The 15,533-nt window shown below is 40.7% G+C and overlaps 1 protein-coding gene across 3 annotated transcripts in view; it reads right to left on the minus strand.

The window, feature by feature from the left end:
• Nucleotides 1-15,533, minus strand: part of LOC124805069 (T-complex protein 11-like protein 1) — a 140,797-nt gene that overhangs the window by 111,399 nt on the left and 13,865 nt on the right. For all 3 annotated transcript variants that reach the window (XM_047265494.1, XM_047265495.1, XM_047265496.1), the window contains one exon: nucleotides 7,374-7,590. In XM_047265494.1, the coding sequence (XP_047121450.1) occupies nucleotides 7,374-7,537 (164 nt within the window). In that variant the 5' untranslated portion in view covers nucleotides 7,538-7,590. The remainder of the gene's footprint in view (nucleotides 1-7,373; nucleotides 7,591-15,533) is intronic.

The following is a 15,533-nucleotide window of genomic DNA, read 5'->3' on the forward strand; positions in this document are numbered from 1 at the left end:
ACAATGTCACCGGTGAACCTCAAAGTTTTTACTTCTTCTCCATGAATTTTAACACCTACTCCGAATTTTTCTTTTGTTTCCTTTACTGCTTTCTCAATATACAGATTGAATAACATTGGGGAGAGGCTACAACCCTGTCTCACTCCTTTCCCAACCACTGCTTCCCTTTCATGCCCCTCGACTCTTATAACTGCCATCTGGTTTCTGTACAAATTGTAAATAGCCTTTCGCTCCCTGTATTTTACCCCTGCCACCTTTAGAATGTGAAAGAGAGTATTCCAGTCAACATTGTCAAAAGCTTTCTCTAAGTCTACAAATGCTAGAAATGTAGGTTTGCCTTTTCTTAATCTTTCTTCTAAGATAAGTCGTAAGGTTAGTATTGCCTCACGTGTTCCAACATTTCTACGGAATCCAAACCGATCTTCCCCGAGGTCCGCTTCTACCAGTTTTTCCATTCGTCTGTAAATAATTCGCGTTAGTATTTTGCAGCTGTGACTTATTAAACTGATAGTTCGGTAATTTTCACATCTGTCAACACCTGCTTTCTTTGGGATTGGAATTATTATATTCTTCTTGAAGTCTGAGGGTATTTCACCTGTCTCATACATACATACATACATACATACATAAGTCACACTTACATTCCCTTAATTCCAAGATTTCTGCATTTTTAACTCACAATTACATTCTGCCAGTTGTGACGAAGCGAGCTGGGATACTTTTACTTCCCTGCTTGTTATGCCTTCTGCCTCCTTAAAATTCATTTTGTTCTTAACTAAATACCATTAACATATATGACTATTGTCAGTATTTTCATGAAAGAGATAGGCTGACCCTCAGTTTTAGAGAATATAACACTAGATCTAATTTTGTGCTTAGTTTTATGTATGTAATTGATTTTCTAATTTATTTTGACTATTCCTAGTTAGTATCTTTTATTATAGGGTGAAATCAGTGATTGTTCCGTAACTTAAGTTCTATTGTTGACTTATGAACAAATATAAATTCTGCAATAATTCTAAACATTTGGAGGAACAACTAATAGTATTCTTAAAGGATCTATTTGGCTCTATTTGAAAACATGTTAGCAAAGTTGGCTCTTAATTAATTCCAAAGTAATTAACAGTTTTGTCAAGAATATTGTTTGCTTAACGATATTTGTTAATTTCATGATTTAAACAAATAATTTGGCTCAACCCTTGGAATGGAAGAAACTGTTATAAAGACAATTTTTTTATTTATTTAGTTAATTTAATGAGTTAAGTTCTAATTGTAATTTCCGTAAATTTAACTTTGAACAATGTGTAGTTTCAGCACCTATTATCGTGAGGATATATAAGGGCCCAATATTTAGTCTCGAGACAGTCACTTCACGGCCGAGTTTCAGACAAGGAACCTGTGGTGGTTAGAACGACAACAATGCATCAACTTAACAGTGAAGTAAGTGTTACACCAATAGGCGGTATGTAAAAACAATGACAATGTCCGCTTTTTAATATTCTAGAAATGTGAACTATGTGGTTATGCTTTTACTGCTCATAGATGTTAAACAGGAAACTATTGTAGCAGTATGTGGATGTTTGCCTGCAATCTATTAACAAGGTTTATCGAAAGTTAAACAATAGTGCACTGGCCACATATAACTATGTATTTTTTTTTTTAGGGGGGGGGGGGGGGTTGTGAACAGTGAAAGTAAAAGACTATGAAACATGAGGACAACAAACGGAGAATTAAACAAAGCAGGGAACATCGCCACACTGTAAGTAAAAAGTGTTATTATGGCAATATTCTCTATCTCTCTCTCTCTCCGAATCTGTCCCTGCTCCCATCTTTTACTCTGTCAGAAAGCTAGCTCTTTCTGCCTTAGGCACTACTACAAGAATGAGACAATGTTTACTCCATCAGAGTCTCACTAGGTGCTAAGGTAACTGTAGCCAGAGATTCAAATCTCACTGGAAAAGTGGTATCTACATCAACACGATTACTCTGTAATTCACAATTAAGTGCCTGGCAAAGGGTTCATCAAACCACCTTCAAGCTATTTCTCTACCATTCCACTTTTGAACAGTGCACGAGAAAAAGAAGCAATTAAATCTTTCTGTGCGAGCCCTGATTTCTCTTATTTTATTAAAATCATTTTTCACTATGTAAGTGGGCACCAACAGAATATTTTTACCATCAGAGGAGCAAGTTGGTGATGGAAATTTCATGAGAAGATCCTGCTGCAATGAAAAACGCCATTGCTTTAAAGATTGCTACCCCAATTCACGTATCATGTCTGTGGCACTCTCTCCCCTACTTTGCAATAATACACAAAGAGCTGCCCTTCTTTGAACTTTTTTGACGTTCTCTGTCAGCCACCTCTCATCTGGGTCCCACAGTGCACAGCAGTACTCCAGAAAATGGTGCACAAGTGTGGTGTAAGTGGTCCCTTTAGTAGACCTGTTGCACTTTTCAAGTGTTCTCTCAATAACTCCCAATCTTTGTTTGCTTTACACAGAACATTGTCTATGTCATCGTTCCAATTTTTATTCATAAATGTAATCCCTAAGAATTTATTTGATTTTACAGTCTTTAAGTTTGTGTGATTTATCATGTAACTGAAATTTAGCAGACGTCTTTTAGTACTAATGTAGAAGACTTCACACTTTTCATTATTTCGAATCAATTATCACTTTTCGCACCATACAGGTATCTTGTCTAAATCAAATCACAATCTAACAATGGAAACTCCAGGTAGGAATATCAGCAATGCAGGAAAAGACAGATTGCTACATACTATAACGAAGACACATTAACTTGCAGACAGGCACAATTCAGAGACATACACATAAAGCTTTCAGCCACAGCCTTCATCAGCCCAAGATGCTGCACCTGGCGGTCATGCATTGTGTGCTTGCTTGTTTGTATGAATGGCATGTGTTTCTCTTTTGCTGATGAAGGCTGTGGCCAAAAGCTTTATGTAAGAGTCTTTTAATTGTGTCTGTCAGAAATTTAACACGTCTTCCTTATGGTAAGTATCAATCTGTCTCCTCCTACACTGTTTGTATTGTAATTGGTTTTGAACATCTGATGACTTTACAAGAAAGTAAATAACTGAATCATCTACAAACAATCTGATAATGCTGCTCAGATTGTCTCTATGTTATTTATGTAGGTCAGGAACAGTAGGGGGTCTATAATGCTACCTTGGGGAACACGAGGCACTACTTCCGTCTTACTTGAAGACTTCTCTTCTGTTCATACAAACTATGACCTTACTGACAGGAAATCATGAATCTAGTCACACAATGAAGCGATACTGCACAGGCACACAAATTTGATTATAAGACCCTTGTGAGGGATGGTGTCGAAGTACTTCTGGAAATCTAAAAATACGGAATCAATATGACTCCCATTACTCCATGAAAAATGAAGAGCTACTTGCTTGCCCAAGAACAAAATTTTCTGAATCTATTTTGACTGTTTGTCAATAAATCTTTTTCTTCGAGGTAATTCACAATTTTCAAACACAGTATTTGTTATAAAATGTTACTGCAAATCAATGTTAATGATATGGGTCTGTAATTCAGCAGATTACACTTATTTTCATTCTCAGATATTGGTGTGACTTGGACAACTTTTCAGTCTTTAGGTGCAGATCTTTCCAAGAGCAAGCAGTTATATACAATTGCTAAGTATGGAGCTATTGTATCAGCTTACTCTAAAAGGAACCTGACTGGTATAAAACCTGGAGCAGAGGCCTTGATCTTTTGATTGGGTGCAACAATTAGTTTCTGCTTAAGAAGTAAACATAAAGTCATCATAACTTGGCACCAGTAACAGTATTGCATAGGAATTCTCCTTAAGCAAATGATGACATTCAAGCAAAAATGCAGTAATGTTCACCCCTATGAATTTTGCAGCTTTGAACTGATGCATGCAGTACCCCTAACCTGACTTTTGAGCCTTGCCTATGGAATGAAAAAGTTACATGAAGGCTAATGATTGCAGTTCATCACATACAGTATATTAATCATCGAGACTTCTGAAAATTTAAAAGCACTCAATTCAGAATGATCTTCCTCGGAACAAGAAAATTCTTTTTCTGATGTCATTTATCCTACAGCACTGAACCAAAAACTGTACAAATGTTTTGAGCTGTTACCGTTGCCTTCAGTCCTCTATTAAACCCAAAGCGAATAATAGAGTATGTTACAAATCTTAGAACTTTTTGTACTTTCAACTCTAATGCTTAAACAAAATTCTTAAGACTCAAGAATGCAAAGCCAAATACATGGTCCAAACACATTAATGTGACTACCCACTATGTTTGACATCAACATGCAATAACCACTCACAGATGGCATATGGCAGCACTAGAAGTGAACAGTATATAAAGTTTGTCGTCAGGGAGATGCAGAAAACAGTGCAGTAATTGTCATAATGTGGAAATAGAACAATTTATCTGATGCCCATAAGGGCATGATTATTGGCTTTCGAACCAAGGGTGGACGCATTTCCATACTGGCTAAGTTTGTAAACTGTTTGTGTGGCACTGTAGTTATAGTATACCCTCCACAGCAAAATGATGCTATCCAAAACCAGCCCCAAGGCAACTGCTGCAGGCCACAAGCCATAGATGACAGAAGTTAACAATGGCTACAGAGATGTGTACAGGCAAATAGATGTGCAACTGTTGAACAACTGATTGCCCAGATGAATCAAGGCAGCTAAGAACAATGGTTCTTCAACAACCGTTCAGCAATCATTGCTATTACGGGCCTCCACAGCAAGCACCTTGTTCATGCACCCATGATGATTGCTGTTCATCATGATAAAGGCTGGAATTGCTATGCCAATACCACAACTGGATGTCAACTGAGAGACAACAGGTGGCCTTTTCAAACAAATCACATTTCATGCTCAATCAGACAGACGGCCACTTGTTTGTATGGAGTAAAACATCTGAAAGCATATACCGTGCAACAATAAATGGAACGGTCCAGGCCAGAGGAGGGAATGTTATAGTGTGGGAAATGTTTTTGTGGCATTTTCTGGGTGACAGACATTGACTGGTGTCATGCAGCTGGTTGCAGATGGCTGGTGGTCAGTGCTTGGTGGCCATTGTATGGCAAGGAAACTTTAGAGAGTAAACTGTTCTGATCTTCACACAACCACAACCTCCTTAGCAGACTCCTTCACATAGATGTTCCTAAAAGGTGTTCCCATTAATAGTAGGTTAGAAAGTGAACCAAATTACCTTTGAGCTCCCATCACAAAGATTTATTTATTTAGCGTATGGCTCATAACATCACAGTAGAAATTACAGAAACAACACGATTCAAAAAAAAAAAAAAAAAAAAAAAAAAGAAAAAAAAAAAAAAAAAATCACATATGTATAAACAGAGCAAGAAATAACAGTTTGTATATAAGGACACCGCCAATTGTAAATTTACACTCACAGAAGAGCAATCAGAAGCAGATGTCCGGCTTAGATAATAAATAGTCGATTGCCTCTTGGGTCGCCATTAGGAAAGCCTGTGGGTCACCCTCGTATGCCCTTAGTGGGCATTCCTGCACGATGTGTTTGACCGTCTGTCTCTCAGTGCCACAGTCGCAAGCGGCCGAAGGAAGTTTACCCCATCTGTGTAAGGAGTCGGCGCATCTCCCACAGTTGGTTCTGATGCGATTAAGAGTTGACCAAACTTTGCGAGGGCAATCAAATCCTTTTGGTTTACTAAAGATGCATGGCATGCTGTGGCAGTTTACTGCTGTTCTGCTCTCCCATTCCTCTTTCCATCGATCATTTATTTTAAAGTTGGTTTGGTGCAGAGCCTGTGCAGTCTTTAGTGGAGGATGCCTAGACCGGAGTCGGTTTCCTTGGATGTCGTGACTATCTTCATGGATTTGTAATTGAGGGTTGGTCATGATTTTTTGAAATTCTCTAACCAGAGCGTGTTCACGGCGCAGGTTAGGAGGGTCTATGTTACTGAGAACGAGCAGCCACACTGTAGGAGTTGGCCTGATTGTGCCTGATATAATACGCATTGTTGCATTAAGTTGTAAGTTGGCTATCTACCATGTGTGTGTGTTTGCTGTTGAGCCACACTGGGGCACAGTATTCTGCCACTGGATACACCAAGCCAAGTGCGGATGTTCTTAAGGTAGATGCTGTGGAGCCCCAAGTGGTGCCACAGAGCTTCTGCAAGATGTTGTTGCGTGTTTTAAGTTTCGCTGCAGTTTTCGTCAGGTGTTCTTTGAATGTTAGTGTCCTATCTAGGGTAACCCCAAGGTACTTTGGGTGTTTGTTGTGATTTAGTAATTTCCCGTCTAGATAGACTTGTAGTTCTCTGTTGGCCATTTTGTTGTTCAAATGGAAGGCAGATACTTCCATCTTTGTAGCACTAGGTTGTAGCCTCCATTTTCTAAAGTATTCGCTGAGAATCCCTAGGTCACTCATAAGGATATCTTCGGCAGTTTCTATATTTCTGTGGGCTGAGCCCAGTCGTCAGCATAACCAAATTTGCGCGATCTGGTTGCAGGCATGTCAGCGATGTAAAGGCTGAAAAGAAGGGGCGCAAGGACAGAGCCTTGTGGGAGTCCATTATTGAGTTTCATCTGTTTACTTCTCTCATTCCCCATTATTACTTGGAAGGTTCTATTTGACAACCTATCATCAATGAGGGTGGTTATCTTCTTGCAGGGGACGGCACTGCTCCTCAACAGAATACGCCAGACTATACTCAAAAAAATCCCTATCGAACAAGCAGGATTCCGTCCATATCGCTGCTGTACAGATCAAGTCCTATCACTGGCAACATATATAGAGGCGGGGTTCCAGAAGAAACATAAAGTAGCTGCAGCATTCATAGACCTAACAGCAGCCTATGATACAGTTTGGAAACAGGGGATCATGTACAAATTAATCACAAAGATACTTACAACAGACGCAAAAAATGTTGTTTGAAAAAATAAAGGAAGGAATTTACTTGAACTTGCTTCCTTGTATCTAAATTTCGCAACATTTACCACTAGAGCAAGAGAGTGTTGCCAGATCATGTAGATGACTCGACTTGATTTCTGAGCGGTGGCCAGTTTTATTGGCACCTTAAGCAAATGGCTTCAATTTAGTCTCAGGGTAGCCAAATTTTACATGAAAGATTGTACATCCTTTAGTTTTTTCCATATCCCAGAAATCTCACCATGCCAAATCAATAATTAGGCAACTAACATAATCCACAAAAGGCATAAAATGTGCCATTATTAGAAGATTTAAGACAAGTTTGTGACATGCTTTGTGCATTTTATTTGATTTAAATGCCATGTAAGTCGTACAAGAGCCCAAACACTAAAACAGAAATTTATTTTCTGCAGAAGATAAAAGACTATACCTCTTGCTGCTGCTGCTTGAACTGTCACTTGCATTGCCTTCACTGTCATACCGCTGTCTTGTGCTGCTACTTGCTGCAGCACCATCATCATCCTCCAATGTCGTACTGTTTTCCAGGGGTGAATTTTCATCATTTTCGTTACCTGGAGCACCACCACTAGCCATGATGGCTATACAAATGGGCACTAAGTCTTGATGATTCAGTTATTGGTGTTCAGCTGCATTGGACAGGGAAAAAAATGTATTCTGGATATAATCTACTCATTATCAACAGCATTTACAACAACAAAAAACTAACAGTTATACTTTTTCTGTTCTAGAGTAGCCTATTCAGTATTTCATATTTCATTTGCTTTTAAACACTCTGAAAAACTATAAATATGTTTCAGTATTAGCAGAAAAAGATATTAATATGAATGATACTATACATATTCACTCTATTTCAATAGTTAACCTTAAGTCTATTACTTCATGGAACATGAAAGTGAGTGTGGTTTTACAAATAATTTATGTACGTTAAAATGATGAACATAAGCAACACATAAAAAGGGGTCTAACATAAAACACATTCTGGAAGAAAATTACTGATGTTTAGTCAGCTATTCTTAGAAAGAAACTCATACAAAGAAACTGTCTATTGATGTTACCACAGGACTGCAGCAGGTTACTTGACACTTTATTACTTATTTTTATTTTATTCCATAGGCTCACTGTAATGTTGTCATACTATTACAAAACATGTCATTACAATGAATAGACAATAATAAAAGTCACTGAATAATAATGAGAGGTCAAGGAAGCTGGAAGAAGCAGACATCTTGGACACCGATTTACACCACTCCCAAAGTGTTAATTACACCACTCCCAAAGTGTTAACTGTTTGCATTATCCCCTTTCCAAGAACACTGAGCATGGTGAAGAGTAATGTGCTCCCAAAAACAACCTATTTAACAAAAGACAGCAGATCTATAGTAGTCAGCCTCATTAATATATCCTTCATTTCAAGTTGGAAGCTATTCTGAATGGCTGTGGTACAATCGGTCACAAATGATGTCCTGCAGATAAATTATGACCCCCAATCATACGACAGTAATGTGCTGCAGTGGACATCTAATCCCTACATACTGGTTGGTTCTAGGTGGTAAAAACTAGAAGACTAACAAAGAAGCACCCCGGAAAGAGTTCTCTTTGGCTGGAACTGTTAGTGAGAGACAATGAGTGGCCAGCACTCTAGTCGATAGCCTGGGAAAATTCATCATAAAACACATTAACTAAATCTGTCTTTAAGGCCATAAGTCTACATTATGTTGACTGACCACCTTGTTGTCCTCTGCCATGTGGTGTCATTTGGATGTGGTTGGGAGGGGCATGAGGCCAGCACACCTTCATCCTGGCTGTTGTTACTTAAAAAAAAAAAAAAAAAAAAAAAGAAAGTGTAGAAAGACCTAAACTCCACCCAAACAGGCTATGAAGGCCCAATAGTACCAACTGGCAGCCATGTCCTCCTCAGCCCACAGGCGGATATGGAGGGGTATGTGGTCAGCACACTGCTCTCCCAGTGGTATGTCAGTTTACGAGACTGGAGATATTACTTCTCAATCAAGTAGCTCTTCAGTTTGCCTCACAAGGGCTGAGTGCACCTCACTTGCTCACAGAACTCAGCAGTTCAGGTGGTCACCCATCCAAGTGTTAGCCCAACCCGACAGCACTTAACTTCGGTGATCTGACGGGAACCTGTTACCATTGTGTCAAGCCCATTGGCACTTTCTACACCTTGGAGCCACTATTTCTCATTTGAGCAGCTCCTCAGCTGGCCTCTCAAAACTCAGTGTGACTCATTCCAATCCTCCCACCAAGGAAAAACCTTTGGCAGAATTGGGCATTGAACATGGGTCCTCCACACGGCAGTCAGACATTTTGACCACTCAGTTATGAAAGCAGACATGAATCACACTTGTTGTTGTGGTCTTCAGTCCTGAGACTGGTTTGATGCAGCTCTCCATGCTACCCTATCCTGTGCAAGGTTCTTCATCTCCCAGTACTTACTGCATCCTACATCCTTCTGAATCTGCGTAGTGTATTCATCTCTTGGTCTCCCTCTACGATTTTTACCCTCCACGCTGCCCTCCAATACTAAATTGGTGATCCCTTGATGCCTCAGAACATGTCCTACCAACCGATCCCTTCTTCTAGTCAAGTTGTGCCACAAACTCCTCTTCTCCCCAATCCTATTCAATACCTCCTCATTAGTTACGTGATCTACCCACCTTATCTTCAGCATTTTCTGTAGCACCACATTTCAAAAGCTTCTATTCTCTTCTTGTCCATACTAGTTATCGTCCATGTTTCACTTCCATACATGGCTACACTCCATACAAATACTTTCAGAAACGACTTCCTGACACTTAAATCTATACTCGATGTTAACAAATTTCTCTTCTTCAGAAACGATTTCCTTGCCATTGCCAGTCTACATTTTATATCCTCTCTACTTCGACCATCATCAGTTATTTTGCTCCCCAAATAGCAAAACTCCTTTACTACTTTAAGTGTCTCATTTCCTAATCTAATTCCCTCAGCATCACCCGACTTAATTCGACTACATTCCATTACCCTTGTTTTGCTTTTGTTGATGTTCATCTTATACACTCCTTTCAAGACACTGTCCATTCCGTTCAACTGCTCTTCCAAGTCCTTTGCTGTCCCTGACAGAATAACAATGTCATCGGCGAACCCCAAAGTTTTTATTTCTTCTCCATGGATTTTAATACCTACTCCGAATTTTTCTCTTGTTTCCTTTATTGCTTGCTCAATATACAGATTGAATAACATCGGGGATAGGCTACAACCCTGTCTCACTCCCTTCCCAACCACTGCTTCCCTTTCATACCCCTCGACTCTTATAACTGCCATCTGCTTTCTGTACAAATTGTAAATAGCCTTTCGCTCCCTGTATTTTACCCCTGCCACCTTTAGAATTTGAAAGAGAGTATTCCAGTCAACATTGTCAAAAGCTTTCTCTAAGTCTACAAATGCTAGAAACGTAGGTTTGCCTTTCCTTAATCTTTCTTCTAAGATAAGTCGTAAGGTCAGTATTGCCTCACGTGTTCCAGTGTTTCTACGGAATCCAAACTGATCTTCCCCGAGGTTGGCTTCTACTAGTTTTTCCATTCGTCTGTAAAGAATTCGTGTTAGTATTTTGCAGCTGTGACTTATTAAGCTGATAGTTCGGTAATTTTCACATCTGTCAACACCTGCTTTCTTTGGGATTGGAATTATTATATTCTTCTTGAAGTCTGAGGGTATTTCGCCTGTTTCATACATCTTGCTCACCAGATGGTAGAGTTTTGTCAGGACTGGCTCTCCCACAGCCGTCAGTAGTTCCAATGGAATACTGTCTACTCCGGGGGCCTTGTTTCGACTCAGGTCTTTCAGTGCTCTGTCAAACTCTTCACGCAGTATCATATCTCCCATTTCATCTTCATCTACATCCTCTTCCATTTCCATAATATTGTCCTCAAGTGCATCGCCCTTGTATAGACCCTCTATATACTCCTTCCACCTTTCTGCTTTCCCTTCTTTGCTTAGAACTGGGTTTCCATCTGAGCTCTTGATATTCATACAAGTCGTTCTCTTATCTCCAAAGGTCTCTTTAATTTTCCTGTAGGCGATATCTATCTTACCCCTAGTGAGATAGGCCTCTACATCCTTACATTTGTCCTCTAGCCATCCCTGCTTAGCCATTTTGCACTTGCTGTCGATCTCATTTTTGAGACGTTTGTATTCCTTTTTGCCTGTTTCACTTACTGCATTTTTATATTTTCTCCTTTCATCAATTAAATTCAGTATTTCTTCTGTTACCCAAGGATTTCTACTAGCCCTCGTCTTTTTACCTACTTGATCCTCTGCTGCCTTCACTACTTCATCCCTCAAAGCTACCCATTCTTCTTCTACTGTATTTATTTCCCCCATTCCTGTCAATTGCTCCCTTATGCTCTCCCTGAATCTCTGTACAACCTCTGGTTCTTTTAGTTTATCCAAGTCCCATCTCCTTAAATTCCCACCTTTTTGCAGTTTCTTCAGTTTTAATCTACAGGTCATAACCAATAGATTGTGGTCAGAGTCCACATCTGCCCCTGGAAATGTCTTACAATTTAAAACCTGGTTCCTAAATCTCTGTCTTACCATTATATAATCTATCCGATACCTTTTAGTATCTCCAGGGTTCTTCCATGTATACAACCTTCTTTCATGATTCTTAAACCAAGTGTTAGTTATGATTATGTTGTGCTCTGTGCAAAATTCTACAAGGCGGCTTCCTCTTTCATTTCTGTCCCCCAATCCATATTCACCTACTATGTTTCCTTCTCTCCCTTTTCCTACACTCGAATTCCAGTCACCCATGACTATTAAATTTTCGTCTCCCTTCACTATCTGAATAATTTCTTTTATTTCATCATACATTTCTTCAATTTCTTCGTCATATGCAGAGCTAGTTGGCATATAAACTTTTACTACTGTAGTAGGTGTGGGCTTCGTATCTATCTTGGCCACAATAATGCGTTCACTATGCTGTTTGTAGTAGCTTACCCGCATTCCTATTTTCCTATTCATTATTAAACCTACTCCTGCATTACCCCTATTTGATTTTGTGTTTATAACCCTGTAGTCACCTGACCAGAAGTCTTGTTCCTCCTGCCACCGAACTTCACTAATTCCCACTATATCTAACTTCAACCTATCCATTTCCCTTTTTAAATTTTCTAACCTACCTGCCCGATTAAGGGATCTGACATTCCACGCTCCGATCCGTAGAACGCCAGTTTTCTTTCTCCTGATAACGACATCCTCTTGAGTAGTCCCCGCCCGGAGATCCGAATGAGGGACTATTTTACCTCCGGAATATTTTACCCAAGAGGACGCCATCATCATGTAATCATACAGTAAAGCTGCATGCCCTCGGGAAAAATTACGGCTGTAGTTTCCCCTTGCTTTCAGCCGTTCGCAGTACCAGCACAGCAAGGCCGTTTTGGTTATTGTTACAAGGCCAGACCAGTCAATCATCCAGACTGTTGCCCTTGCAACTACTGAAAAGGCTGCTGCCCCTCTTCAGGAACCACACGTTTGTCTGGCCTCTCAACAGATACCCCTCCGTTGTGGTTGCACCTACGGTACGGCTATCTGTATCGCTGAGGCACGCAAGCCTCCCCACCAACGGCAAGGTCCATGGTTCATGGGGGGCTTCCACGTATACAGCCTTCTTTTATGATTCTTAAACCAAGTATTAGCTCTGATTAAGTTATGCTCAGCGCAAAATTCTACCAGCCGGCTTCCTCTTTCATTTCTTAGCCCCAATCCATATTCACCTACTACGTTTCCTTCTCTCCCTTTTCCTACTGATGAATTCCAGTCATCCATGACTATTAAATTTTCATCTCCCTTCACTACCTGAATAATTTCTTTTATCTCATCATACATTTCATCAATTTCTTCGTCATCTGCAGAGCAAGTTGGCATATAAACTTGTACTACTGTAGTAGGTGTGGGCTTCGTATCTATCTTGGCCACAATAATGCGTTCACTATGCTGTTTGTAGTAGCTTACCCGTACACCTATTTTTTTATTCATTATTAAACCTACTCCTGCATTACCCCTATTTGATTTTGTATTTATAGCCCTGTACTCACCTGACCAGAAGTCCTGTTCCTTCTGCCACCGAACTTCACTAATTCCCACTATATCTAACTTTAACCTATCCATTTCCCTTTTTAAATTTTCTAACCTACCTGCCCGATTAAGGGATCTGACATTCCACTCTCCGATCCGTAAACGCCAGTTTTCTTTCTCCTGATAACAACGTCCTCTTGAGTAGTCCCCGCCCGGAGATCCGAATGGGGGACTATTTTACCTCCGGAATATTTTACCCAAGAGGACGCCATCATCATTTAATCATACAGTAAAGCTGCATGTCCTCGGGAAAAAATTACGGCTGTAGTTTCCCCTTGCTTTCAGCCGTTCGCAGTACCAGCACAGCAAGGCCGTTTTGGTTAATGTTACAAGGCCAGATCAGTCAATCATCCAGACTGTTGCCCCTGCAACTACTGAAAAGGCTGCTGCCCCTCTTCAGGAACCACACGTTTGTCTGGCCTCTCAACAGATACCCCTCCGTTGTGGTTGTACCTACGGTACGGCTATCTGTATCGTTGAGGCACGCAAGCCTCCCCACCAATGGCAAGGTCCATGGTTCATGGGGGGGGGGGGGGGGGGGGGGGGGTGAATCTGAATCACACTAGAGAGGAAAAAAATAAACGAACAGATCTTACTTCTGTGGGTGTTGTACAACATTCTCAAGTTATACTCACCCAAGTAAGATTTCTGGGACATTATAGAAAACAAAGATCCCCGAAAACATAAATACTATATATTTATTTTAGAATTACCAGTGGGGAGCAAGAAACAATTAGATACAAGAAGAAGTTACATGCACATTTCACAGGTCTGTTTACAGACTTTCCAGCTATAAAGGATGTATCACTCATTGGCTGAGACTCCTGAGAAACAATACAATTCCAAAAACTGAAAATATGTCATTATGTAGAAAATAAAAAGAACAATGCAGCCAAAGTAACAGACATTCATGTTAGTGCACAGAAATTACCTAATTGGAAAAAATGGCTAAGCCTACATCAAATAAAACAAGAAATGCAGAAGGCTGGAGATCTCACTGAAGATCTGTAAACTGAAATGATTGTGCTTAAGCACTTCTAGAACTCAATGTTGCATGGTAGAGTAACTGTACAATATTTCTACAAGGTAACTGCTCATCATTTTCAAATAAAGATGCAGCTCTAGGGAGCTAATGTATAAGGTCCTCTCTAGAAAAATAGAACTAGAGGAGCTGTAACATCACCACAGCAGATTTGGCACCTAGAGCCCCCAAGTAAACTAGACTCTGCACTGTCAGTGTGGGATGCCTGACCACAAGCTGCATACCCCTTGGTATTGTTATAACTAGGAACACACAGAAACACATGGAATTAAAAGAGGTACAAATTTATTGGGTCATGGAGTGACAAACAAGAATACAGTGAGGTACAGTCACGGAGTGACCACAACAAAAGTACAGTGGAGGTAGTTAAGCATCTCAAATACATTTAAGAGCTGAGGGCCCAGACCCCTGTGCATGTGCTTATAAGGATGCTGTACCCGTCATGTATAACTTGTGTAGTACTGTGTGGGCCAGGTGATTGGGTGGCCCCTGATGGCACTTCCGGTATGAATGTCAGCACACACTACACTTGCCGTAGTAACCCAATTTATGTCTGTGGGCAGTGAGAATAGTTACCAGTGGGTTGCTATTCTCCTTCTTCCTTGGGGTGGGGGAGTGGGGGGCAACAAAGACCAGGTATTGCTGTTGTCAATGCTGTGATTGAAGAGATGTCTATGGCAGTGTTGGAGGGCAGCAGTCACAGACGTGAGAAGTTCCCAAATCAAGTGGACTGGTTGGTATAGGTGAGAGTAAGTGAGTTGAAGGCACTCCCACTTCCTGTGGACCCTGTGGCAACCCATATACAGGACTGGCGAGTGGGGGTGGGAGCTATCTCGATGTTGGAATCCATGAGGAGTGGTGGCAGCATGGGCTGCGATGATCATGGACTGAAGAGGAGAGGCTCTTGCGACAGACACCAACTTCCGTCCACGCAGATGACAGCGCCTGCTCAAGAGTAGTGGGAGGTGCCAGCAACCACCACAGGAAGCAAACCTGCCATCAGTGCTGACAAAGCCCTGGCTGTGGGAGAACACAGGCCTGCATGATCCTTGGAGTGGCCAGGACCGACAAAGAACAAGGCAGGGATGCAACAGGTTCTGGTTGCATGACCTGAGTTGATCTTCGGTGTGAACCACGAAGAGGCGGTAACTACGCTGGCTGTTGATGCCGGCTGGAATCCAGTGAAGCAAGTCACTGAGCAATGTCCATGTCTGATGACCTTACAGGAGCTCAAAGGGATGCTTGTACACAATTGGCATCGTCCTGTAAGACGTTTTTTTTTTAAAAAAAGAAAAAAAGTGAGAGCTTCCACAGCTGGGACATCATCTACATACTTGCACATTTGCATATTAAACATTCAGACAAGGTGTTCCATATCTTAATTCAACTATG

The sequence above is a fragment of the Schistocerca piceifrons genome, chromosome 7 (genome assembly GCF_021461385.2).
Source record: "Schistocerca piceifrons isolate TAMUIC-IGC-003096 chromosome 7, iqSchPice1.1, whole genome shotgun sequence".
Taxonomy (NCBI): Eukaryota; Metazoa; Arthropoda; class Insecta; order Orthoptera; family Acrididae; genus Schistocerca; species Schistocerca piceifrons.